This window comes from Blennius ocellaris (genome assembly GCF_963422515.1).
Source record: "Blennius ocellaris genome assembly, chromosome: 7".
Lineage (NCBI taxonomy): Eukaryota > Metazoa > Chordata > Actinopteri > Blenniiformes > Blenniidae > Blennius > Blennius ocellaris.
The window spans coordinates 12,176,707-12,204,435 of record NC_137656.1 but is presented as its reverse complement, the minus strand read 5'-3'; the positions used below and the strand labels follow the sequence as shown (position 1 = coordinate 12,204,435).

General features: G+C 44.6%; 3 protein-coding genes across 3 annotated transcripts in view; 2 read left to right on the top strand and 1 right to left on the bottom strand.

Moving 5' to 3' along the window:
* ndufaf2 (NADH:ubiquinone oxidoreductase complex assembly factor 2) overlaps positions 1 to 6,061 on the top strand; it is an 18,568-nt gene extending 12,507 nt beyond the window's left edge. Inside the window, exons 3-4 of the mRNA XM_080498941.1 lie at positions 2,440 to 2,480; positions 4,886 to 6,061. Of these exons, the coding sequence (XP_080355067.1) occupies positions 2,440 to 2,480; positions 4,886 to 5,125 (281 nt within the window). The 3' untranslated portion in view covers positions 5,126 to 6,061. The remainder of the gene's footprint in view (positions 1 to 2,439; positions 2,481 to 4,885) is intronic.
* Positions 6,062 to 6,917: 856 nt separating this feature from the next.
* On the bottom strand, positions 6,918 to 8,906 carry smim15 (small integral membrane protein 15). Its single transcript, XM_080499535.1, has 2 exons — positions 8,823 to 8,906; positions 6,918 to 7,541 (listed from the first exon to the last, which is right to left on the bottom strand). The coding sequence occupies exon 2, from the start codon at positions 7,508 to 7,510 to the stop codon at positions 7,286 to 7,288; it is 225 nt and encodes a 74-aa protein (XP_080355661.1). The 5' UTR covers positions 7,511 to 7,541; positions 8,823 to 8,906; the 3' UTR covers positions 6,918 to 7,285.
* Positions 8,907 to 12,001: 3,095 nt separating this feature from the next.
* LOC308132253 (zinc finger SWIM domain-containing protein 6-like) overlaps positions 12,002 to 27,729 on the top strand; it is a 48,731-nt gene continuing 33,003 nt past the window's right edge. The window contains exon 1 of the mRNA XM_080499259.1: positions 12,002 to 12,460. Within this exon, the coding sequence (XP_080355385.1) occupies positions 12,028 to 12,460 (433 nt within the window). The 5' untranslated portion in view covers positions 12,002 to 12,027. The remainder of the gene's footprint in view (positions 12,461 to 27,729) is intronic.

Genomic DNA, 27,729 nt, shown 5'->3' with positions numbered 1-27,729 from the left:
GCCTAATTAGCTGACCTGATTAGTTTATAGGCTGGATAAAGTATGGAACAAAATCATTCTCATAAGGCATAATTACAGGGCAGCACATGTGTGGGGGAAAAAAAATGCCTTTTTTAATCTTTGAAATTAAAAGAAATGGATACATTTGGGTTTTTTTGGGAGAATCAAGCGAGGCAGGCTGCACAGCCTGCGCTTATCCACTTTTTCAGAGTGCAATCATTTATCCAGCCCAGTGCCATGCCTATCTGTTATGGCTGAAGTAAACATTAAGGCCATCAGTCTGCAGCGTGCGTGGAGGTGGTTGCCTCCATTTGTCCATGTCCACTCAGCTGCAGAGAAACTGTGATGGAATCCTGACAGATTGTCTGTGTTTTGGAGCGTGTTGTTTTTCCTTGCCCATCCATTTCTCTCCTTCTAGCCATGTTTGCCATGCATCATCTCTCTCGCTCGCTCGCTCGCTCTCTCTCTCTCTCTCTCTCTCTCTCTCTCTCTCTCTCTCTCTCTCCCCTTCCCTTCCCTCTGTCTGCCTTCCCCATCTTTGCCTCATCATTTCTCTGAGGAATAGAAGCGATAGATTGACATCCGGCTACCTGTGAGGAGAAACTATGGAAGCACAGCACTTGTTATTAGTGAGCACTGTACACCTCTCTCGATCACCAGGAAGGATACATTTTTAAACATTTTCTTGCTCTTTTCTCTCCTTCTAGGAGCTCTCGCTCCTCTGCTGCCCCCCCGTTCCGCCTTCTCCATGTCATTGTAGGCCAGCCAAACTTGTCTAATCAGCAGATTTGACCAAAAATAATTGGCGGTGGCCTTGCTGCTAGCGAGTGACGTGCTGTATACAGATAGGGAAAGGAGCACTTAATATTCCATGCAGCTCATGCCTCTCCTGTTCTCTGTGATATCTGACCTCTTTTGTCTCCTGCTCAGCTTGATGTTGATTTTGGAGGGCATTGTTAGCCAGAGCACTGTGATTGGAAGAGGTTGTCAGAGAGGGGGGCTGTGGTTGGTTGGGTTAAAGGGAGGCTGATTTGCATAAAGGCTTAGCCCAGATTTGGAGCCACTCAGCGAGATCTGAGGAGAAGGGCCCGAGGGCCACGAGGTAATCATCCATGGCCTGTCACAGCACTGTCATCCTCTGCGTATTTGTGTGTCTGTGCGTCTGTCTGTATCTGCACGCGGTCGACAGAGAGCATTGTGTCTGCTCCGCTTTGTGTTTGTTTGTATTCCGTACGCATCATTGTTGAGCATCTCGTCTCACTCTGGGTTCCTCTCACTGTCTGTTTTCTTGGTTTCGGTTCCCTAGGAAAGCATGTCCGTGCCAAGCGGATGGTGGTAGCAGCCAATCCCACAGAACATGATATATAGAAGGCAGCATTCCGATGGAGTGGGATGGTAAGTCTGGACCGTTACACACTTTAACTATCTGCAACACGGATTAATGACAATGTTAACAAAAGAGCTATCCAGCAGAGTACACAAACTGCTGCACAAATAGAATAGGATGACAAATTTGTCGCTGTACCTTTTGGGGGCTCAGGCTAATCCATTGATTTTCTTTTTTTTTCTTTCTTTTTTTTTTTTACATACTGCAAGATGGCTTGGGGGTTGGGGGAAAAGCGTATTCATGAGTTTATCAAAGATGCCTTCTGCTGGTGTTATACAACCGTTCCATAAAATACTGTTTCAAATTTCTTACAAGTGGATACAAACTGTTCCCTCTGTCTCAGACTGGCTTTATCCACCTTAAACCCCTCATCCTGCTTCGCCCCATCCCTCATGCATTTTCATCAGGATGCAAATAAGAAAGGGATGAAAGAGGCCTGGAATCCCAGTGCTAGCTGGAGGAAGAGTTACAAAATCTCTGTCTGTCTCTCTCTCTCTCTGTCTCTCTCTCGCTCGCTCTCTCTCTGGCTTTCTTTAACCTGCTCTGCTATGCAGCTCGCTCAGCCAAAATAGAGCTTCTTAAAACGGGGGGGGGGGGGGGAAAAGATGACAGACAGTTCTACTCAGGAGGAAAAAGAAGGACAGAAGTATTGATGAAGAATGACAGAGTGTGTACTTTCAAATTCAAAGATCAGAGCAGATCCACACTTTCTCTTCGGAGAGACAGCGCTCAATGGCCCTGCTCTGCACAGACTAAAGCGATATTAATGTTTTGAGTTTACCATGTGCATAGCTCTGCATGTTTTCCCTGTAGGTTGCGAAGTGAAATGAAAGAAAACAAACTTAAAAAAAAAAGGAAGGAAAAACACCCTGGATAGACTCCCCCAGCTAAATCGGTTACTCAATAGTTGCACTGAGCTACTGTAGTGCCCTAAAACTCAGTGACTCTATAGCTGCAGCCTTTAAACTTGACTCCAGGTTTTGTTTGGTTGCGGCGTATGTTTGTGTGGGTGTTCTCACTCTTGTTTTTTTCCCTCCTCTCTCCTCCTCCAGCTTGGATTCGAGGCAGACGGAAGGAGCCCCCCTCCATAGAGGTACGTCTTTCTCCCACCCCCCTCGTGAGCTTCCCCGCTGTGCTGATGGTTGGACTCTGGGGGACTGGTTACAAGGGAGGGAAAGAAGCAAAGATGGAAAAGGAAAGGCTTTGATTTGTTTTATCTTACAGTTTCGAGCTGAATCCAGGAACTTTGGGGGACAGGTGTTAAAATAAACAGCAGCTGAAGTGCATTGATGGCGAGACTGAGAGCAAAAACAGCCTGTGAACAAGGGGCTCACTGACACCATGTCCTAGTTTACTTTCTTTTTTTCCAGCAGAAGCCTGCATCTCAGCTTTTTGTGCTTTATTTCTGGCAGTCTCCACGATGGGACTGGTGAAGGAGTGCAGTTTCCCCTCCTGTGCACCTCTCCCTGGGTTTATTGCTCTTTAAATGTGAGAATGTTGGAAATTATTTGGCTGGTGAAATGTGGGTCTATAGGAAATCCCTTGGAAGGCCACTACCCCGGCACTCTTTCTATCTCTGTGTCCTCTCTGCCTGCCAGTAGCCAATGCCATCTCCTGCCTCTGCTGCCAGAACATTCTCTTCCAATTTTCTGCCTTGCGTCTGCCCAATAGCTGCCATCGACAGCTGGACAGTGTTGATGTGGCCAAGGCTTCACTCCCAGCACATTACCCTACCCTTTGTCACGCTCCCTCTCTTCCCGGTCCAAGCCGACATAAATTGATTGGATTAAATCCTGTCATTAACAGGCTGGAAAAGCAGCTCAGTATGTTTGTCTCCCTCCCCAAAGCAGGGCTTTTTGGCCACTGCTCGGTCCTCTCTTTTCCAGTTCCTCAGTCCTGCCAGCACACAACAGCATTATGCCCAGTCCTCCCTTCCTTTTTGGCCGCGAGCGCTAGGGCGAGGCTAACATCACTGGACACTAGTTGTGGCTGAAGTGTCTCACTATTCCACCAGTGGACTGTGTTCAGTCTGTAATTGTTTCCATGAGTTTCAGTGGTTGTTTATAGTGTGAATACCACTTGTCCTGTTAGCCTACCAATCATGTCCAAGCACTACATTGTGAACTGGGATTTATTGGCCCGCCATAGGTTGACTGAACATGTTTTTATTTTATTAAGTGAACGTCCTACCTCATATTTGACACAATTGTTCCTGGAACGTCCCTTAGTACTGCGTTTTGCTCTTTTACTTTGGACTAATGAGGTAGTTCACCAAAGAAATAAAAGCATGCATCATTGCTGGACAGTTTGAAGGCTCTGGTCTCACTCTATTTAAAAAAAAAAAGAAAAGAAGAATTTCTCAGTAAACTGCAGCCTCTGCATATCCTACAGTTGTGGGGAGATCAACTTCTGTCTTATGATATTGAGATTATGTATATTGTTTTTGTCTAAATTTCTGAGATCCATAGATTTTGCTCTACTGTCTTAAATTAGTTTACCAGTAACTGTAGGAGGACTGTGTTTTGATTAAAAATAGTCAATCGTACATAATCCCTAAAGCACCATTTTCCCCTCTTATATTTCTAAGAAAATGGAAATGAATAGGTAGAGGTCTAACCTGACATGTCATTAAAACACAGACTTCCAGAAATAAGTTCATAATAGCTGGAAAAGAAACATCAAATTTATGAAATGTAGTGAAACAATCGCGACTTACTACATTTCTGATTAAATGCATTTAACTTGCAAGATAAGTTACCAATATTTTATCATGTTGAAAACAACAGGGAGTTTGTCATTCAATAAAAATTACGTTGTGGTCTGAAAGCCGGTGAGGGTCAATATGATTCAAATTTTGTGATATAAGAAGATTTACACTCTTGGAAGATCTCTCGTACCTGCTGATCGGGGCCGGCTTAGCTAATGCTCAAATAACAATAGTTTTAGAATCATTGGTCTGAATTGTGTTTACCAGGGTTTGACATTTTAATAGCCAAGGTAGAATATTAATAAATCAAGTTGGCTCATTGTCCTTTACAGCCTGGTAATCAGTTTGCTATAATTCTGCTACAACATACTTTGAGTCCCGCAGATGGGAATAAAGCCATAATGCCATGATAAATTATTTACATAATACTGAAAATACGAATGTCGATGAATATAATAATCTCGCAGGATTAAAGTGTTTGGCTGTCATGGTCCTTTAAGGACCATTGTCTGGCATGGGTTTAGATGTCTCCCTGATTGAGATGACAGGCTCGTTATCAGGAATCTGCAGGAGTTTGGCGACAACTCGTTCTTTTAGATCAGGTGTGCCGCAGCAGGAAGATATTTCAAACACACTGTGGTGGTCCCCAAACATCTTCAGAGGTTTCCTATTATTCTGTGAACAAGAAAATGATATTATGCTGTACTCCGTGCTGTGCTAGAAATCTTGTTTTTGGTAAATCACTGCAGATCTCCTCACTGAATATGTCTGCACGCTTGTGTACTTTATAGGAGCTGTTGAAAAACGAGTCTCGGCGGGAGCAGATCAAGGTGAAGGCCAAGGAGGTGGAGGAGAATGATTTGGCTCTCCGTGCTAAAGAGTACGAGGAAGGTCTGGTGGCGACCCCGAGGACTGTGGCGAAGGGCCATGCAGCTGCCGCTAACTTCGGCAAAGAGGAGATCAGCGAAGAACCAACAAGCACTGCGAACACGTTCCAGCCCGGCTCCTGGATGCCCACTTCCAAGAAATAGGCTGAGACCACAACACAGCATGCAATATAATACAATCCACAAGAAAGGACAAGCAATGGGGAAAGAAAAAAAAGGCGCTTGTGACACTGAGATTTGATATGAGATGCTTTTTTCAGAGCAATGCAGTCTAAGTCAACAACCTCATAATCTATGACCTCAGTAATGAGCGCCTCAATTGTCAGTTCATTTGTCTGTCATCTTTTCAGAGGTGTCCATTTTGCAGGTGTTTTATAGCTTCTATTTTTGGGGGGGTTTTTGTGTGTCATACACATACGGGACAATACGGTTTAATCATCTTAAAACAGACAGTGATTTTCAGTCACCTGAAAGCTGCGTGTGTAAAGAAATGTGAAAAAGTGAATGGTTACACTTCATCACACGTCCGAGTACAACAGCACACGTTGAAGGGATGGCAAAAATATTTATGGCATAGAATAAATTGTGGTTTAAGTTCAATGTTGTTCTTTATTACAGCGAGCGCTTCAACGCCTGTTATTAATGATGAAGGTCAATGAGGTCAAACATGACCGGTGGGCTGATTTTGGCCCATGGGCTCACATTGCAGTGTGTAAAAATCACAAAGAAAACAAGGTAAACTACAGTGCCTACTGTTCCTAATTTGTCCACAGGGGGCACATAACATTAGGCCAAGGCCCACAAGTGAACAGAAAATGGCAGCAAGACTTGTATCAATGCACTACAAGCTATATAGCTTTTGTATTAAGTGATACTTTTGCAGACTGCACTCTTTCTCAAGAGAGTTGGGGTTCTACATTTGATGAAAAGGGGGTTTATTCAACATGAACATTTGTAAACACGTGTACTCCAGCTTCTCCTGAATTAACGTAACTTAAAATAAAGGTTGGAGTTGTGAACAGTAAGATTACTATGCCATCTTGTTACTGTATTCTGTGGGTTGACACCTCTGATCAAGAATTTGTTCCGTGTTTATTGAACTTCCCTCAGCAAACCGAGCCAATGTACAGTCTACACATTGGCTCGGTTTGCTGAGGGAAGTTCAGTAGATTCAAAACTTCAACGGTCCTTCCACTCATGTGGTTCGAAAATCTCTTGAGAGATCTCTGAAGCAAGGGAGGAATGAAAAAAAACGGAAGTAAAAAGGGAACACGTATTTGCTAAAGATTGTTTTTCCTCCTGTCTTCATTTAAAGTAATCAAGTTTCTTCTCAGAGTCTCAAGTATTCAAGTTTAAGTGCCTACCTATAAGAGCATCCATCTCTGTGGGCACTGGAATGTTTCAACACTGAGTCACAGTGAAGGTTATTCATTTTCATACTAATGAATACAAGTACAATGGAAATGTATCCTTCCAACGTAATACAATCCAGCACCTGAAACACTCAATTTGAATGAAAATCAAGATACCCTCCATATATGTAAATAATAAAGACACATTTGGCATCAAGTTGATCTTTCCCAACTTTTTAATACTTTTTTTCTGCTCTGTGTGACTCCCCTTTATCTTCTATTTTTATCGTCCCTGTGACTTTGAATGTCATTTTCTTTTTAAAAAATAAGTGTTTTTTTTTTTTTTTTTAAACTGGAGATCTATCTACATAGACAATTCTGTTATATTCTCTGGATGAATGTTCAGGTGTTAATACTTTTAGTGGACACTGAATAGTAAGACATACAAAAACAGCCTGAGATTAAATCCATTAAGAACTAGTTTTCTTATCAACCATGAAAACTTTATTGATAAGAAAGTAGTAATTTTGGTTGGTTGCAAAAGTTCCAATACCCCCCCCCCCCCCCTCCCCCCCCTCCACTTTGTCAATTCAGCAGAATAGGGATGCTCACAATGGAATGCAAGGTGTTGCAACAGCTGCACAATATGACAGCAGGACTGTATATAAAAACATCACACGGACTACCACGGTGCTCTTGCTGACCATGGTCCCACTGGGACGAGCCTCCTGCGGGCAGTACTGTCCATCTCAGCACTGTGCAGTCCGAGGGAGCAGAATTCCCTCCTCCTCTACCCTGGGCAGAAGGAACAGTGGCCCTGTGTTGGCATGAGGGCTGGGGCAAGGAGGGGCACAGTGTCTGTATTTGGAATAAGGAGGGCCATGAGCATGATGGTTGCTCATCCTATGTTTGTATAAAAGTTCAAATGCCCTCGTCCGAGCCCCTCGCAAACTCAGTCTTTCTTGGTCCTCTTGGCCTTGGCGATGTTTTCCTGACGTTTCAGCTTTTTCTTCTGTTCACGATCCCGTGCTTCAATCATCTTGGCCAGTTTCCAGGACAGCAGTGCGCTGGCGATGAAGAGAGGAGTGAGAGCCAGGATGACAGTGGTGAGGAAGCCGTAGGGGTCTTTGGCAGCCCACTCCACCACGTACTCCGCCCATGCTCGAACGTCGATCATCCTGTTCTGCAACAACGAGGCTTGGTCAAACCTAGAAAAGAGGACCATGATAGACAAACTGAATACTCATCGTTATGACTTATTTCACAATAAACATTGCCCACTGATGACAATATCATAGTTGGGAGAGAAATCATTGTTGATTTCTTCTGCAATCATATTCTGTACCGTTTTGTGATTTGTAGTGCCAAAAATCGAAAACGACTTGGTGCATTTAAAGGAAACTGACCAGAACTAACAAATATAGATCTGAGCTTGGAAACATAGACATGTTCAATGCTCTCAATCCTTTTCTACTCTCAGAAAATCAATTGGACGTTAAAACCGTTACTGCAAATTTACATTACGATTTCCAAAAGAGTGATGGCCATTTTTGGAACCGACTCGAAACATAAGTCAGCACAGATTTTCTTCACTGTTGACCTCGTAAGAAATAGCTAATCTATGATATAATTCAAAATAATGACTCACTCTAGTTTTCATTTAAACTAATATTAACAGGAACAGGAAATGGTGCCTGTTATGGATCAGCAATAATTGTACCACATGAAGTCCAATACTGGTGAGTCAATGGAGTGTTAGCCAGGAGGATTGTATTAAATGGTGAGTAACTAAACCACTCTGTGACTAACAGGAAGGAAGTAAAGCTGCTTTCGCTTCTCGACTGTGGGCTTTTATAGAAATCTAGAGTCATATTCATTTGAGTTGACCCTCTCCTGTAGCTTAGCTGTGTAATAAAAGTGGAGCTGTATAATAACTATTACCAATCATAGCTGATACTCAATCTGAGTGGAGACGCACAGTAACAGGTCTTAAGATAAGTCACCAGGTTGGTCCAGCAAGTACAGATTGAAAAATATATCCCACCTACATTTATTCAAAATGCATTTCATGACAGAGACTATCGTGAAAGCGTTTTTAAACGTATATGAAATGAGGTGTTCGCAGGTTGAGCCGATCAGTTAGCTGCTGACGGCCAGCAGCTAACTAGCATCTGCCCATGCAGCTGCTAGCATTTAAGAGTAACCACACCGTTTTGTATCGTCATAGTAGTTACAGCCACGCTCAAATACGATTTCCGGTCACTCGAGCCTAATTTAAAATTCGAATTGCTTAATGTAAGTAAACAGATTACTCCCGAATAACGGCAGCTAACCAGCCTCTGCGCCGGAACGGCCTAACTTGATGGAGCAAGACTGTAGGCTAAACAGCGAAGCCAAAAATACGTGTAAACGGCACATAATGCCTAGTCTATGAGTCCACATTAGTCAGAGGTAGTAAAAACCGCACTTAAAATAATGAATGGTCTTACCAAAGTGCGGAGATTTGTGCTTATATCCACGATAATGACTATCAGCTCCTCCTTGTTCCGGGAAGTATAACTGGTGAAGACCCAACTAATGGTGCATTCATGGAAACTAAGAAAATTGAAAACAATGTGTGTTTTATTATTTTACAACTGTTTGAAATGTATGCAATTCTTTGTTTCTGTATTAATGAAGAACTGATTACTATTCTTTTAGATTGTACAAATACTTGTTAATGAAATAACTACATTTGTGATTTAATCTGTTATATTACAAAAATGTAACTGAAGCATGAACGCAGCACCACTTTTGACTCGTGATTGGACATGACGTTTCCGAGGAGCGATGGGAAATGTAGTTCTTACCCGCGGGAGGATTTGATTCATCTATAAACTGTTTTCTTTTTTAACGTAAACATGCTCCGAACACAGTAAGAGTTGTTGTTAATAATACGGTTTTCACAATCGTTCAAATCCAAACAAATAGAGATTTTCTTTTAATTTATGAATGCATTATATGCTTTGACTTTAACAGAAAAGCCCAGAGTGCGTGGATTACTTAAGATGATACAATATTTGAGTGTTTCAACAAAATATAAAAGAAACTTTTTACAAAAAAGTTGAACTTGTAATGGAGGCAAATTTATAGTCTGCCTCAGATGATTTGTACTATTAAACTGCATGGCGCAAACAGACCACTTTTGTTTAAAAACAATCTGTTTCTGTATTTGAATAACACATTGAATTGTTTTCAAACAAACACACTTCAAGATGAGGTTTAAAAAATGTTGTCAATCAGTGCGTTTCGTTTAAAAAAAAGTCAGCAATTTGGATGAACAAAAGAAATATAATGTTGAATTTGTTATAACGAAATCATTTATAATATTCTTAATTAACAAATGTAAAAAAAAAAAAAAAAAAAGAGCCGCTTTGCAATTGGATAAGGACTCAAATGACATTTAGCTGCTGCTTAAACTTTTGACCATGTGTGGAGCTGCTCTGTCTGACGAATGAAATAAATGAGAGGGCAATAACTGGGCAAGTAAAAGCAAAAGGCTCCACTGGTCCTCTGAGAAAGATGACTAACACAACAAAGAAGGACCTGCTGGCTTTGTGAACTTCCTGTGGGGAAGTATTGAAACCAAATCAGGTTAGGCCACATCTGCTCCGTCCATACGGCATGGATCACTTTCAGAGCAGTTCAAAGGCCAGCCTTTTAGACCTACTCACAGAGGAAAAGAGAGGGGCAGCTGGAACACATGCAGACACACACATTGCAAACACACATTCTGTTTTACCAGCATAGTTTTGGCAAAGTTTTATAGACAATTTAGAAAAACATCCTCAACCCAGTGGCTTTTGTGTTTCATGCCTATAATTATTAGCTTCTGCTATATGTCTCGTCAGGCAATGGGATCCAGGGGGTGGGAAATGCAGCCACACCCTAACCCCTGATGAGTATTTTACTCCTACTGAAGTGGGGCCCCCTTTTCATGACACAGCGATGGAACTACCATTATCGAGAGACAGGGTGGCAGACCATAAAATAACTGCACCACAATTTATAGTTAGCTAAGCTCCACTACTTTGTGTGTTATAACTGCCAGATGACAGAAAACTAGAGCTTTAGGAAGTCCCAATGTGATTTTTTTTTTTTTTTTTTTGGGGGGGGGGGTTGATTTGGTCAATTATTAGAGTGAGTAAGAAGAGAAAATGAGATGGAATATATTTTAAATGGGGAATCCTGTATGATTTAGAGCAAAGATGTCAAAGAACAAAATGATCAACAAAATAATCAATATGCTTTCACAAAATTTTATTTCATCCATGTTTTTAAAGTGATTTTTTTTTCTTAATTTTGTATATTTCAACTTCAAAATACAAATTTCAGAAAAAGTCTAACTTTGCAAGCTTTTAATGCATCCTCACGGAAATCTCAACTTGGGTCTCACTGTCCATTCTTAGATGTACATGATCTTTTGAATAGAACTTGGATATTATTATGCTATGTCAGTCCTATCATCTATTAGTAGGCATAACTACTGTTTCTTCTGCATCTTATGATTGATGCTAATATGGGTGTAATAATGCTTCACACAAGCGGGTCGTCAAAAGCATCAGGTGTGTTCAGATAAAGACTGAGCTGTAGAAGAGTAGAAAAAAATAATAGTCAAATAGGGCTGTCAGCATACCAATCAATGACTGAGTGACTTCTGCACAACACAACCGATTGTCCCAACCCCATTAATTATCTAAGAAATTCTACAAATGAACCCTGACAAGGCAGACCTGTGTAGTGAATATACTTTCAGGCAACTATCTCATGAAGCTCAATGGGAGAAGGCCAAGGGTTTGCAACACTGTCAGCAGAATCTCATCTATAGAACATGTTTTGAGTTATTTCATAACTTCTTTATTTAATTTTCAACATAATGCCATACGTGTTCATTCATTGGGTTTTGTGCCTTCAGTGAATATCCACAAAGTCAAAGTAAAAACACAGAAGTTTTGAGTGGTTGGGGTGACGTGAGGTGGAGTTTGTCTTCCAGGTTTGTGTTTGATTAAATAACCATCATCAGCTGTAACATGGTAATACACCCAGCTGACCAAAATGACTGATGTGACTACAGAGGACAAGCATGTCAAGCTTCATATCTTTATGTTCTTCCTCCTCCCACGGCCTCTCCCTCTCTCTGACAGCTGAGAGTCCTTTTGGACTAAAGCCTCGAAAACAACCATCAAGTTGTTATTGAAGTGCCTGGAGCCCGGGGTGGTAGCTCAAGCTCCAAAGGAAAAAAGTCAGTTTTCTTGCCCCCTTTTACCCCTGTGGGAAACTGCTAGGCCGCCCCTGGATTAAGTCCCCGCCTTTAAACTCAAATAAGAAGGAAACTTCAAAGGCCGTCGGCCGCCGGGGCTCCGCCCTCGCGCTCCCGGTCGGCTTCACAAAGGATTTGCCGACGTTCGGGAATTCCGCCTCCAGTTCCTTTTATAGCGCCACTCGTGCGCTGGCAGCGTTCCAGGGCCCCGCCCATCCCGGTTACTTTGACAACACAAAGGACTTCACGGAACTCGCAGGCGCCGCCCACCTTTCCAAATAAGGGCAGACGCTCCATGTACGGCAAACAATCGGTGCGAGATTGCCCTTTTCTCTTCCTTATCCCGTTTATATGATCGGAGAGGAACTGCGCTTCAGGTTGGAAGCGGTGCGATCATGGCCGAGCGAGTCCAGCAGCCCCCAGCCAAGCGGCTCTGCTGCCGGCCCGGCTACAACCCGGCATGCAGGCAGGGGCAGCGGGCTGGAGGAGTCCTGTGTGGCGGCGCGGGGTCCGCTCCGGGAGGGTCGGGAAACGGAAAAACGCACAACCCCGAGTCGCTGCTCGACATCGCGGCGCGCAGAGTCGCGGAGAAGTGGCCCTTCCAGAGGGTGGAGGAGCGGTTCGAGAGGATCCCGGAGCCCGTCCAGCGGAGGATCGTATACTGGTCATTCCCGAGAAGCGAGAAGGAGATCTGTATGTATTCTTCTTTCAACGCCGGAGGAGAGGAAAGTGGAACTAGCGGGGACAATAATGACGAGACCCAGCTGCCTTTCCTCCGGGGTGTCACTCTGCTGGAGGGTGGCTGGGTGGACAACGTATTGCAAGTCGGTGAGTGGACTGTAACCTTACAATAATACGGAAGAGAGAAACAAAATGTAAAAAAACAAAAAAACAACTGAATAATCAAAACACTCGAGCCTCGCTGTTTGCCTTTTCCGTGGAGCCATACCAGACTTTTAAAGGGGCTTGTGTTTTCCTTCCATTGCTCTGTCTATTATAAACAATGCAGGGTATTTCCACACCAGTCTACCCTATAGCTGTGTGAGAATAGCTTATTTTCAGAGACGCCCGTAATAGTAGCCCACTTCTCCTTGTTTTTAGCCACTGAGCTGCGCGCATTGAATGGCCCAGAGCCATCCCAATTGGAAGCTTAGCACTTTGTTCCTATTTTTGTGTCTTTCCAGCTCTCCGTGCCCCCACCAATGGGTACCGCAGACAAAAGCCCCCTATATCTTTTCACCGCTGGCTAAATAGACGATATTTAGAAGGGGTGGGAGGGACGGTGATTTAAAGCCACAGTGCTTCTATTTTGTTTGCCAAACACCTTTGTGAGACGGACTGACGCTTTCCTGCTGGCTTTCCAGTTTACACTTGAAGCCCGAGCTGTATGCACCTGGTAAAAGGCGTGAATGTAGCTGTTTTTCTTCCTGCAGTTGCAATATTTGTTGCAGAGCCGGGAGTAAACAGAGGTGCTCTCGGCACAGCAACCCCCTGCCTGCTCTGCTCTGCTCTGCTCTGCTGTGCTCTGCTCTGCCTGCCTTCCTGCCTGGCTGGCTTCCTTTGCCAGAGCCACAATATTTCACTGCATTCGTCAGTGCAATAGACTCAGCTGTCAATCCGACTCCCCACCCTTGGAAACGGTTCAGGATTCTAATCCCATTACCCTCCCCAGTTCATCTGAATCTTAATGCATTCTGCAAACAAGATTTTATGCATGATCTTCTTCCTCCTCCCTCCCTCCCTCTCTGTCTCTCTCCCTTGTTTCCTTGCTCTCTCTCTCTCTCTCTCTCTCTCTCTCTCTCTCTCTCTCTCTCTCTCTCTCTCTCTCTCTCGCTCTCTCTCTCTCTCTCTCTCTGTCTTCCTCGCTCTCTCTCTCCTTGGCTTACTATCCCTCCAAAGAATCTGTGTGGAGATGGCTTCAGCTCTTGTGGGCTCAGAGAATGTGCAGTGCACAATAGTAGCCATGGAGCAGGCAGACAGGCAGGCAGCTCTCCCTCCCTCTCTGGCCTGTTTACCAGATTCCCCAGCATTAGGCTCATTTGTGTGCTCAGTCTTGTGCTGCTCTAGGAAGCTAAACAGGCAGCTCGGGGTAATATGAAAAGTATGGGGCATCAGCAGAGAGGTGTGTGCGCTTTGACAATACTCAGAAATAGTGACAAAGAGAGGAACCGGGTCATCGTCTGTGGTCACACGTGTGATCCTGTGTGTGAGAGATTGAAAAGAGTATGTGTCGGTGTGTGTGTGTGTGTGGAGTTGATAAACACATGGGGGGGGGGGGGGGGGGGGGGGGGGTGCATGCGTGTATGTGGGTCTCAGTCTGCATGGGCTGTCAGTCTCATCCTGCATGCTCACAGAGAGTGGAGAATGACAGGCGAGTACACAGCAGGAGGAGGGCATGTTATGCTGATTGCAATTTTCGCCCCTCAATTTTTTTCTTTTTTTTTTTTTTGCTGGAGAAGATAAAGCCAAGGAAGAGAAAATTATAAATAAAAGATGCAATCTACTCCAGGGGACAGGCAGCCACTGGAGGATGAGGGCTTAAAAGCAGGGCAGCATGGGAGGGGGCTGTCAACCACATCACACACCACATGTATTGGCCCATCAAACACATACAGTGGGTCTGGCTCAGTGCAGGGTGGCTGTGTGTGTGTGTGTGTGTGTGTGTGTGTGTGTGTGTGTGTGTGTGTGTGTGTGTGTGTGTGTGTGTGTGTGTGTGTGTGTGTGTGTGTTGTCAGCGGGATGGGATTCAGAGTTGATGATGAAAGACAGTAGAGCAATAGAATAGATGTGGAGGTTATTGTGTATGGGGGGGGGAGCTAATATACTTGAATGGATCTGCTGTCGCTGTATCGCTCTCCTTCCCCTCCCGTCTCCTCCTCCACCTTCCTCTCTCCCAAGTGTGCAGCTATAAAACTCTCCATATTTACTCCCCTAAGGCCAACTACCAGCCCCCAGTCTCCTGTGATTATTTATCTTTTTCTCAAAGACATTAATCACACACTTTTCCTCTTTTTTTCCCTCCCTTCATCTCTTTCCATACATCAGTGCTGTGGATGGAACGGATGGGGGGATGGCGTTTAAGGGGAAGAGCAATAGATCGGGTGATATCAAGAAAAAGAGGGGAAGCCTTGAGGGAAAATGTGGGTGGAAAATGCAAAAGAGGAAAGAGGCATTGAAATGGTGATTGCAAGAGAAGTGGGATGTATGAAAGTAAAGAATGAAGCACAGGAAAAGGGGAGAGAGTGAGATAGATGGGTTGTTCGCTCTCCCATGCGGGCTCATCTGTTCCAGTGCCAGCCTTTGAGATAAATATTCATATACGAATGCAAGTGTTATATCTCACAGTCCAGTGCTCCTTAGTTATAGCAGTGTTATAACAACCCAGCTCCAGCCCGCGTTGCCCTTGCTGCACTCTTTCCACTGTCTGATGAATTTGACAGCCACTGATCAGGCAGTGGACCACATACCTGACCCCAGCCAGTATGAAAAGGTTCTTTGTGTAATAATACATTAAAAACTGAAAATGATGAGATGAAATATGTATGTTGCTTTGGAGAACGGTCCCCTAACGGCATCTGTCTGTCAGAAAAATGACACTGTCGTGAGCTGATCACAGCGATATCAATAAATCTCGCCTGTTTCAATATTCTTTAACTTGTCAGTCAGGTCGTGGTGTGTGGTAGCCAAGCTTCATTGACTACTATAGGAAACTTCCAGATCTGCCTGTTCTGCTCACAGCATCTGTTCCACTGGTCCCCTTGTGTAATTTAGACTCGGCAGCTCATCACGCTGAAAGGGAGGCTAGCATTATGGTGCCCCGTCCTCTAATTATAGAATTCTAATCCTATGGCTCTAACATGGCATGACAAAGCATGTTTGCACTTCATTACCCTCCTTCCTGTTTTAGTCCTACAGTCTGGGTCAAGTTCATCCCCTCTTCTGTCATTTATTCAAAGCATGTACTGTCCTGCCCCTCCTCCCTTTGACATCCACTCCCCATATTTCTAACCCCCCCCCCTCCGCCTCCTGCACGCATGGGCTACCTCCAAGGGCTTTGTGCAAGGAAGTGAAGTAAAACAACAACATAAGACCCGCTAACACACACACACACACACACACACACACACACACACACACACACACACACACACACACACACACACACACACACACACACACACACACACACACACATACAATCACCTCACTATCCTGTTACCGTAAGCCCCATGTCCCAAAGGAGTGACATACTGATGCCTGGCATATGTCGCTCCCTGCAATGTCATTAGCATAGGCTACTTGCTACTGCTTATTTATCCAGCTCCCCCTCTTGTTAGGCTAATTTTTCTCATGGAACTGCATGTCATTTTATCATGCTGCTGCCCCAAATCAGAGTGATGAGGTGGGCACTTTGAGGCCGCTTTAAATTCAACGAGAATGAAAGCAGATACCCATATCCTGTGCACTATTCTGGTGTATTTTCCATGGCGGTGTTGTTGGACTAGATAGCCTGTAGTATTTCGCCTTTCCCCTGCCTAAAATATCACTGAATGTCCATGGCAGTCATGCCTGTTTGAGTGTGAATGTCATCCTCCTCTGCTCCACCTATTTCAGGGACAAATTGGTGTGTGTGTGCGTGTGTGTGTGTGTGTGTGCGTGCGTGTGCGTGTGTGTGTGCGTACCCATAACTCAGGTTAATTTCTTCACGCTCTGGAGAATCTTAATTGGGTTTCTGCGTCATCTACTCTCTCTTATCCACTTTTTTTTATCATGATGTCAAAGAAACTGGGAAATAACCAGGCGGGTGTTATTTATTTTTCGTTTTCATCCGTTCCTTGTTGTGACACAGATGGAGAAAATCATAACACAGACTCTCCTAAATCCCATGTTTAGTGCCTTAAAAGCACACTTTGCGTGTGTTATTGGAGAAGTGATGGCACCACACATCATTTCTTTATGCCACATATGTGCTTAGAATTTAGGCAGAGCTGCAGCAGTGCCATTCAGAATTTACAGCAATACAACACCAGCAGAATAAAGGAGCTGATACAACAAAGAGAGTTTGTGCACACAGCAGGTTATTGTTTGTGTGACAAAGCAACAAGCCAAACGCCAGTGAGAAATCTTTTGCCACTTATAAAATTGAAGCAACACTGATGCTGTTTGTGGGAAAGCACGCACGTACATGCGTTGCTTTCCTCTGCACTTTTTCCAGCAAAAACTTTCACACGGTCATACAATGAGGTTTTCGAGGCCCCGTATCGACATTTCGAGCATTTCGTCTGCAGAGGTGCAGAATTTAAGATGCGTAACGTAAATCTTGCATGAGCATGTCGCCTGGCGAGACGCTATCAGGCTGAGCTGGGTGTTTTCGGTGGGTGAGGGCTTGTTTCTTCACTTTGTGTGTGGGCTGTTTCTTTTCATGTGGGTGAATCTGGTTTTATTTTCCTGTTAGGTTGTAGAGACTTCCTTTATCTTTTTACAATGTCCGTTGAGAGTGAGCCCACATGCCTGCACCAAAGAGGAGACAGAACGCCTGTGAACACACTGGGAAAGCTATATATTGTAAAGAGGTTCACTTTTTGACTTAGGCGTTACGCTATACAGCTTAGGGTATAAAAAAAAAAAAAGCAACTCTCCACAATATTTTACAATTTTTTTGTAATACGGTAAGAATAAGCTCTTTGAGAGGGATTAAATCTTCAAATCAGATGATCCATTGTCGTCTGTCAACCAAGCTCCAAGGTGGGAGTGTTGATGGCGCAATGAACCTGGATCTGATGCCTCAGGTCTACCCCCAGGCATGTGACTAACCTTGGGCTTGTATCGTCATGGAAACATGGCTGAGCCTACAGCTCGTGTAAACATCTGGCTGTCCGAGAGCGAGTGAGAGAGTGAGCGAGAGAGGGGCAGCAACTGCATGCACGTCAGGAGATGTGGAGTCTTTAGAGGACGCGCCCTCTCTTTCTCTCTGGTTGTGTATATATGAGAGACTGGGAGAAGCAGATTCCAGGCCCTTGTCCCATTATGCTGGCTGAATGGAAAGAAGATAGGATACCTTACAGCTGTCGTGTAATGGAAAAATGGCAGCGCAGCTTCTCCTTGCATGAGAGTGTGTCTGTGCATGCAGATGTGGCCGTGTAAATGTCACTACAGATAAAGATTGTGTTTTGTATAGGTACCTCCATTTCCATCTCAATATTGCTTTTGTTTAATATTGCAAAATGCCAGATAATACCTGCAGTTGAAGAGGATCTGAGAATTATTCATTCCTCTTCAGTTGAACTGAAGCTTTCTTAATCAAAAGCCAGAGCCAGGTCGATCGGTGTCACTGTAAATCTGAAATGTGTTCACTTGATAATTGGTTTAATTCTGCTCATAAACAATGTTGTGTCCACCTCAGTTTCCACATTGAGTTACTTAGTCAGTCACAGCCATTTTCTGTCTGGGTGGCCTCATCTCAAGGAAACACCTAATAAATGCTGATAATGCCATGTTGCACTAGTTGAGTGACACAGGACCTCTGGTTTTTCTGCTTACTATGTCAATCATTTTTGACTCTGAATTTTCCAGAAGAACCAAGTGCTTGTCATCATCTCGGCTGTAAACAGTCAGACACCCTGCAGAGAGGATTCCTGCCAACAACTGTGCTTTGTCTTTAAAACTCAGGCCATACTATCTTCTACATTCCAATATCAGGCTGAAGATCTGCTTGTCATATTTACAGTTCCATCTCCTAAAAGATGATGACACAGTACTCTATCCCAGACATAGCTGTTTCCTCTACTCCTCTTTAACCGCCATTCCCAGTTCCAGGGCCGGGCTGCCTTTGTGTCTGCCACACCACCAGAACAGATGCCCAATGACTTTCCTTCAAAATTACCCTCCACACCAACACTGGCACGTTTACAGAGTAGCTCAGTGTACAAGATCAGCATGCTTTTGGCCCTTGTTAAAATAAACCAGCTAAAGTAATAAAGTTCCAATATGAGCTCTGTAACGTCTACCCCAGTCCCCGTTCCAGCTTGACTTGTCTCCTGTCCCAGACTGTGGCTGCCGGGTGTGCGTCAGCACAGCTCCTCGGCTGGCTGACTCTGTCTAGGAATCCAGGCCTCCTTCCACAGAGCTGCTGCCCTTCGCCTCTCTGTCAGTGCAGGGAATGAAGCTCAGGGAACAGGCAATGGAAAGGCCACTAAATCCACAATGACAAGGACCTATTAAAAGACGTTTTTTCTATTTCATTTAATGACTTTTATTACCAGCCGCCTTTCTCTCTTCGATTTGGCAATAATAACAACAGGGGAATGCAGCACTCAGCGTTCTTCTATCTGATTCTCCCTTTTGCTTTTTTTTTTTTTTTTCTATTTAATGAATTCCTCTTTGCACCAATGGGCTGCTGAAATAAGCACAAGCAGTCCAAGACTCTGCTTACTGCAGTGAAGAGTTCACTGTTTGTTTTGTGTGTGTGCATGCATGCGTGCGTGTGTGTGTGTTATTGGGCATTCATTACTGTTATGGGGGCCTGAATCTGATAGTATGCCTAGATTATGATTACATAATCTTTGCAGGCACAAAAGGCATGTTCCCAATAAAACAAATCTTATATATATTTTGGTGGATATATTTGTTTGACACTAAACTAATGTAACGGTTACTTTAAGGTCAGAGTAGGTGTTGGAGTTGGGCAAAAAGTTGGTAGTATTGAAGTGGCACTGCCGGAAGTGATTGTAAGTCAACACAGTGCCCCCTGAAGGTAATGACTACATGAGCGTTTGTGTGCACACGGTATTGGAATGCAGGTTCAAGCCACAGGACTCTGTATGCACTTTCTTTGCAGTTTGAATAACACCTGTTTTGTTTTGTTTTTCCTAGAAGCTTTACAGCCTTCAGATCACCCCACAGCAATGTATGATGAATGTGCGTGTCTGTATCTGCTTTCCATATTGTGTGTTAGCACAATTACAATTTGCTTTGCTTAGACAATAGAAAGTTACCTTTTTGAATGAACTTTCGCAAGATCCCTGATAGGAAGGTAACGAAGCTCTGCCTGTGTGGACATATCAATTTTGATTCCCGATGCCAATATGAATGACTGCAAAGTGGGTTTATCCTGCTAATCTGCTTTTAGAACAAACATATGTTTCTCCTAACACTTGCACCAAGCTGCTTTGCAATAAGGCTTGAGTCTTCGTTGAGTTCTTCAGTCTGTGTGTGTGTGTGTGTGTGTGTGTGTGTGTGTGTGTGTGTGTGTGTGTGTGTGTGTGTGTGTGTGTGTGTGTGTGTGTGTGTGTGTGTGTGTGTGTGTGTGTGTGTGTGTGTGTGTGTGTGTGTGTGTGTGTGTGTGTGTGTGTGTGTGTGTTTTAATGGTTCAGTGACTGTGTTTATAGCTCTGTGTGCCAGGCTGAATAAAGGTGAGGCGTGCTAATGATAAAGAGGGTGGATGACATTCCCATCTGTCATCATTCCCACCCTATCTTATTTCCACTCTTACACACACACACACACACATACACGCACGCACACACACACCCACACACACACTTGCCTCTCCGGGCTGGAGCGTCAGTGATTAGACGCCTCAAAATAAACAAAAGCAGAGGATGAGGCTTTACCTGCCTGTGACCCTGAATGCAAACACACACGCATGGATCGACAGAGATGTACGGTCATTGACTGGTCCCTCCCCCATCACTGAAGTGGCCTAATGTTGACCTCTTCACTTGACCCCCAGGGATTTACTAAAGTCAAAGGTCACTCTGGTCAGACTGTCCCTCCAGTGGCTGATTGCTCGGCTTGAAAGACAGGCTCACATTATTGTTTTCCAATAAACAGGGCCTGACTAAAGTAAACGATTGCCTGCTTGATTGAGTGTGCACATTTGCCTTTTGAACATACCAATAAACAATTTCTCACCTGAAAGACCAGCCCAAGCGGAGCCAGAGTTTATGCATAGTTCTATAGTTCTTCAGTGGAACAATCAGGATCCTGAACCAGACCAAATTGGGAAGGCGACCCAGTCTTCTTTTTTTTTAATTCCTGGCAAGGCTCAAGTGCCTTGTGAACTATGTAAAGGAGGAGGCCCTGAGAGAGAAAGGTGCCTCTAGCTGAGCCTGTTGCAGCAATATCGTGGCTGTGTGGCATGTGAGACATGCATTCATGGCTCTGTGGCGGAGCTGGGCTGAATAGAGCTGGAAAGGCTCTCCAGGCATGAGAAAGACAGACAAAGAAAGAGAACGAGTGAGATTCAAAGGGAAGGTGGAGGAGGCCTTTCAGTTGGCTATGGAATTTAGTTTGCCCTTCTGAAGACTTTTGTCTTGTGCAGTTCGTTCTTTTTTTCTTGTTCGTTTCCTCGCTTGTTTGTTTTTCGATTTGTATTGTTCCTGACCATCATTGTGTTTGCTTGGTCTTATGTGTATAATCTCTCCATACATTTACCCATTATCCTCCTCTTTCGTGCATTCCCTCCATGTGTTTTCACACTCTCTATTTCTGCCCTTCTCAGTTTTCCGGTATCATTTCCCAAGCAATTGAAACTCATATTGTATTTATATTGCCCCTATCTGGATACAGCATGTTTCCATAGTGCTTCCTGTGTCTCAAATCCCAAAAGAAGGTTAGCTGGCAAGCTAAGTTGTCCTCTCAGTGCTCACTGTCTGCAACAGACCTCAGGGGCAAAACTGTTTCTACATATAGAAACGCTCTTTTTACCACAATCAGGAGTTACAAGAGAAATGAGACTTCTTGCTGAGGTGTCATTCCCTGACATTTAAAAATAATTATTTCATGAGTATCACTGATATGAAATCTTACTCTATTTTTTTTTTTTTTTTTTTTTTTTTAAGAAGACCTGGTTTGGACATTTGCTCAACAGTCGGACCAGTTCTAACAGTTTCCTTAATGATTACATGGTTTTCATCTGAATTTAGATTTATGACCTTGGCCAAAGATCAAGGTCACTGTGACTTCACTTTTGATCAGTGTGTTTAAATGCATTATACAGGAGAATCTACATTCAAGACGTTTTTAAAAAAAATTATTATTATTACATTTGTATAGTTTTTGCTGCACCAAATTTCAGCTTTGCTTGCTGGTGGACGCACGCAAACACAAGGCCATAATTCTACTACAACGATTGGGATGCTCTACTTTTTAATTCTTTTTTTAATGTTCATCTAGTATCTTTTAGATTTATCCATATAATGAAATGTTGACTTCATCTCAGTGTATCAAACTATGACACTGTTGATCTGTGATGCACAGGTAAAGTTGCGGGATTGTGTCTCATGGGGCTTTGATTTGATTTTTGCTATTAATCTCTGTTTTACACTTTATTATAGACTCTGAGCTTGAGCTGAAGAAAGCAGTGCCCATTTTTTATCATTAGTCCCTATAGTGGAAAATTAGCAACATAAATCAGTGCCATGGTCTGCTGGTTGAACAGTGCAGGGCTTCAGCTTGGGTGAAATACAGACCTGCCGGTGCTGTTAGTCAGTGCAGTTGAGGGGGGCTATTTGCCTCTTTGTGTTACTGCCACTTTTGTCAGTCTGCATTCTTCCTCAAACCTGCATTCTTCTCTGTCTTCCTTTGTGTCTGGCTAGCTGTTAGCCTGCTAGCTGTCCCTCCTGGGTGGCTCGATCACCTCACCCCTTACCCCCCTCACAGCCAGTGACAGGCCAGCCCAGGGAGACATGGGTAATGGTCCTTTCTGATGTACACCCTGACTCAATTGAATGGGATGGCAGACACACGCCTAAAATAACAAAAGGAGGGGAGAGAAAGAGAGGGAATGGAGTGGGAGAAGGGGAGGGAAGGAGCGAACCGATCGATAAAGCAGGGACACATTGCCTAATAAAGATTTATTCCTTTCCCCCCCTCGCCATCCGCCTTGGCAGGGCAGAGAAGGAGGGAGGAGAGAATGTGATTAGTGGGAATCTTCTCCCAGGGTACCTCTGATAGCATGTGCGTACACGTGCATGGCAGTATGTTTGCCTCAATGCATTGTGTGTATTTTTTGCATCTCTTGTGTGTTTATCGCATGTGTCCGCCTCCCTTCCCCAAGAGCAAAAAGGGGGTTAAAAACCGTCTCGGTCATTTGTTCTGCCAGCAGTGGCACTAGCAGCTGCAGCTGTGTCCCTGCCTCTCTCTCTTCCTGTCAGCTAATATTTAGTTAATCTTTGGTCTGGGACCTACGGGACTGGCCAGAGCTCCTGGTGCCCCATCCATCTCACACTGATCTATATTCCATGCTGGATCCCTGTGCCATTAACCACTACCAAGGGGAGGAGAGAAGGGGTTGGAGAGGCACAGAGGTAGAACGAAGAAGAAAGGACAGATGGGTGGAGGTAGAGCTGGAGAGAGACAAGAGAGTGATGGAGAGGAGGCAATAGATGGAGGAGGAGAAGGAGGGGGAAGCTGTCTTCCATTTCAACAGTAAATGAGAGGAAAAGGGAGGCAAGGAGGAGGGTTGGCTATTCCAACCACATGAGAGATGTTTGTCCCTTATTTTGATGAAAAGTCTTGCAACAACATGCAGTGCAAGGATGTAGCTGTTGAGCTTTGTGTTGATTGGTGCTATTCATTCAATTTATCACACCTATTCGTTATTCAAATCTTGTTGGAGACAAATCCAGTTACTGTGTTTCGCGCAACAAAGTAGCACCATAGTAATAGTTCATGAGGGGGAAAGGTGTTTCCGGTGAAAAGGGAGGAGTAAAAGAGGAGACATAGGTGTGGGAGTGAGTGGGCCACTTCATTGATATGCATTGTGTAGCTATGAGGGGACCACCTGCTGAAGGCTCCAAGTGCTGAGTCACTCACTAGCGCACAGACTAAATGCTTTTATCCCAGACGCCTGGTCCATCTGAATGGAATATAATAAGCCGCAAAGTGCTTTGCTAGCAGCGGCTGCATGCCCCATGGCAAACCCTCGCCCCTCACTTTCACTGCCCGACACCAAATCTCATTTTTCCACTTTTATAGAATCAAAAGTTTTGCGGTCTGTCCTGTAATCGCACTGTCTTTCTGTCCTCTTTTCAGTGTCCTTTCTGTAATTCATCTTTCTTGTCTTGTTGTCCGTGCTACATTGTTTCTCAGGCGGACACGGAGAGCTCTCTCTTCTCGCTTCAGCCCTTCTCTTTACAGTCTTTGCGTATCTTCCCCCTCCGGTTATGTGCGATCCCTCTGCTGCTCTGTGTGTTTGTGTGTGGGGCACCTGTTTGGGATCTCAGTGTGTGTTTAGGGTCACGGCTGCAGGTCCTGCATAATGAATAACAGGGTTGTTTGTGAGACACAACTGCTGCGAGTCGGACGATAGCTCGCCGGGGAAAAGGTGGGGATGGAAGGATGGATGGATAGAGGGAGAGGAGGAGAGAAATGCATGAAGGGGGAGGCGGACCAGCAAGGGAGGAAGGGAAGAGTGGTTGCATAGCCAGTGAGCCTTAACCACCTTCTGTCAGTCTGTCTGCTCTCAGTGCTGTTTTCTCTCTCATAGGAATCTAATGGCTTTTCCACTGTCCTCTTTCCAAACCTCCGCCACCACCCTCTCCCCTTCTCTCCTCTCTTGCCTCTTCATTCTCTGTCGCTGTGCTATTTTTTCCCCTGTCTTATTCTTCTCCATCTCCTCTCACTTTCCACTTCCCAGTCAAATTCTCCCATGAAGTCTCTGTGCTGCTTTCCCTTGCTACCTCCCCTCCTGTTTTCTCTCTTCTTACGTCCTCCCACTGTTGGCCAGGCGAACAGCTGACTAAATCGAAAGCTGGGGCTCCTGGCTCTGGCCATGGCCCGAGCCTCAGCTCTGCCCCAGCCTCCTCCTATTCTCAGCCCCCTCTCTCTCCCTCCTCTGGCCTCCAGCCCTGGCTCCTCTCTCAGCAGCCCCAGCTCAGCTCTGGCCCTGCCTCTGCGCCTCGGCTCCAGCTCTGCCTCACTCTCAGCGGTTCCCTCCAACCATCCCCCTCCATCCCACTTAGGAGCTGAAAAGCCCCAAAACCTCTCTCTCTCTCTCTCTCTCTCTCTCGCTCTCTCTCTCTCTCATTCTCTCTGTTTTGTCTATAAGCCTATCCTTTCTCTTTTTTTCAGATGTTTTTTCACTCTGTGTTACTTGCTAATTCATTTGCTCCCCCATCCACCCTGCACTGACAGGCTGTAGCTGGGCCCCTGGTACTGTCCCAGCATATCTGCACCGAGGCCTCATCCAGGTTGGCTTCAGCTCAGTTCGCTGGATCCCATACCTTGTCTCTGTAGCCAGGCATCTTTCTCTTTCTCTCTCTGGCTAGTACCGTTGGTCACTGTAACTCATTGCAACTCACAACACTCCAAGCCACGCTCGGCTTGTACATTTGGTTGTTTATGGCTCAACACATCCCAAATAGCTCTCTGACTCCTTGTGCGTCTCTTTGTCTCCTCAGCTCTCATTTCTGTGCGTCTCTTTAACTTGTGTAGACAGATTCGGCCCCAGCGCTCGCTGCACAAAAGCGTGCATCACAAGAGAGTGTGAAGCATATGACATATGATTGGCAGCAGGGGGAGGATGGGGGAAAGCAGCGAAAGGGGAAGGGGGCCTTGTCACATCTCCAGGCAAGCCGGGGGCTCAAGTTTGATCGCTGCCCAGGGAGAGCCGCCTTTGTCCCACTCCTTTATACCCTCCCACTCACCAACCGCTGCTGCTGTCAGAGCAAGGGTGCAGCCTTGTGTGATTAGGTGCAGACCCAGGTTCCACCATCACTCATCACAACAGACGTTGCCCACAGAAGACACATGTCAGCACTCTTCCTACTTTCTGACACCCAACTGCTCTGAAATGAGTGACTGAGGTCTGACAGACTACAGCTGAGAGTGCACCCTGGAGCTACAGTGGGATGCACTTTCTCTTTGACCATGCGAGTGGGCCAATGAAGCCCGAGCAGAAAGACACTGTCAGTTGGTACAAGTTGAACCATCATCAGAAACTTTCCAACAGAACCTTGCAACTCTTCCCAGATTACTATTCAGCCCATCCCCATCCATCTAATACCCAGTACAGCCTTTTTGTTTCATGCCTCCTGCCTTTGTTGTCATATTTCTGTTATGTTTTGGTCTTGTGTGTATGTGTGGATAGAAAATCTTAAGATTGGGGGGAGTACAAGCAGCAGAAGTTTCCTTTGGAGTCATGTTTTCTCTTGCTGACTGACAGATGGGGGACAATGAAAGAAAACCACATTGTGCCATCGACTTCAAAAGGTTCCTGTGTTCTGCCATTTATTGGCAACAATGCTCAACAACCCCAATCTACCAATGTGGGTTTGTCAAAATATCCAGGAAAGCTAGAGGAAGCTACCGTCCAAACAGTGAGAGGGGGCATTGTGTGGGAGGAGGGGTGCTAAATAATCAGACCTAAGCACTGTAACTGAATTGGACTGCTTTTAAAAAGCATTGTCAATCAAAACAGTCTTTTGTTGCTCACAGTTGCTGATACCAGGAATGTTAGAGAAGAAAAATATTGATGGCTTTAAAGCCAAAAACAACTGTGGCTGCTTTGGAGTAGCTTTAGTTCCTCTCTCTTAAGCTTCATTAATTCATGCATTTTGGGGGGGTTTTGTTTTATTGGTGCTTTTTTGTATGGGCCAGCGCAGCAGTAATTAACTAAGTGTTAAAGCTAACATGAAGTAAGCCGCTTGGTTCTGCTCTCCTAACTTTATAGGCTCTCCCCCATTCGCTCTGTCTCCCCTTTTTCATTCGGTCTCTTGTTCAGGATGGCACCCATTGACTGCCACTGACCTAATTTGGGCAAATTTCACTGACCTACTTCATGGGTGAATGCTGACTTGCCCACGGGAGGGGATTCTCTCACACAGTCATGCACACATATTTCCTTCTATTCTTGTGATTAATAAGCACACCCCCAAACTCCTGAACAATTATTGTGGTGCAGTTCAGGGAAAGTACCCCCCTCAGTATTTGGCCTGTACTCACCCCCACCCTTGATACCCAATCACACTCGACTGTCCTCGCCTCTTCCAACAATCTGGCATCCCAAATTATCCTGATGAGGATCCAAGTACGAGTGCATAGTAAAATATAAACAAAGCAGTTGGCCCCTGTACCATGTGGTCTCAGAGGTGACATAGTCCTTCACTTCTCAAGTCCCAGAAGAGACATAATCAGCCTAATTGCTTTGGGCTATGATTATTTTTCTGTCATTTATGAAGATGCTTATTTGGGCAAATTTGATCAAACAATGTGGAGTTGCTACAGACAATCACAATGATTTCATTACAAAGTAAGAAGTAGAAAGACTACTGTCTGTGGAGGAATAGTGATCCCATAGGAGGATTGCTTTTATAACCTACTTAAAATTAATTCAAGCATCAATGCATTCCTCCAGCAGATTAATTCCCAGTTGCCTGGACACACACAGTCCTCAGGAGGGTTTTAGAAAAAGGTGCTGTCACAGTTGGATTAGTTTTTTACTTTTTTATGTGAGGATGATTAGTAAAAAACTTCTTCTGCCTTCAGCCTCCCACAAGGACGTGGCAGTTGTCAGAAAGTCTAACCTGAATCCGTGTTTCTGTCATGCTCATGTATTATTCTCTTCAAGCTTTGGACCATGTGTGTGTTTGACAAAGAATGAGAGCGGTGCCCCACGAAAACAACCCCTGAATGCAAACACATGCGTACATACAGTCTCACACTGGGCAGACCATGTGTTGTCATGGCAACACATACAGATGTCAACAAAAGATGCTCCAGGATGAATATTGTCTCCCACTTGTCCAGTAGGGTGCAATTTATCTCAATGTATCCCTGAAAGGCAGCTATTTACATGAAACGAGAGCTGTTTCTGGGAAGTAGGGGTCTCTCTGAAGGTTTTGATGTCAGCTGCCTGCTTTTAGCTGGAGAGTGGAAACCCTAACCATCCAGAGAGAGAGCGAGAAAGGGAGAGGAGTGATCTGTAAACCTACCGAGAGAGCTAAATTCTCTCGTGTGGTTGGAGCTCTTCACCCTGAAAGTCTGTCGTTGTTCCCCCTCAACACACTCGGAAAGGGCCAAGCGTAGCGTGTGATTTCAGATGCTTGAGTTTGCACAGAGTAAATCTAACCCCCTTGCTTTATAGCTTATCCTTA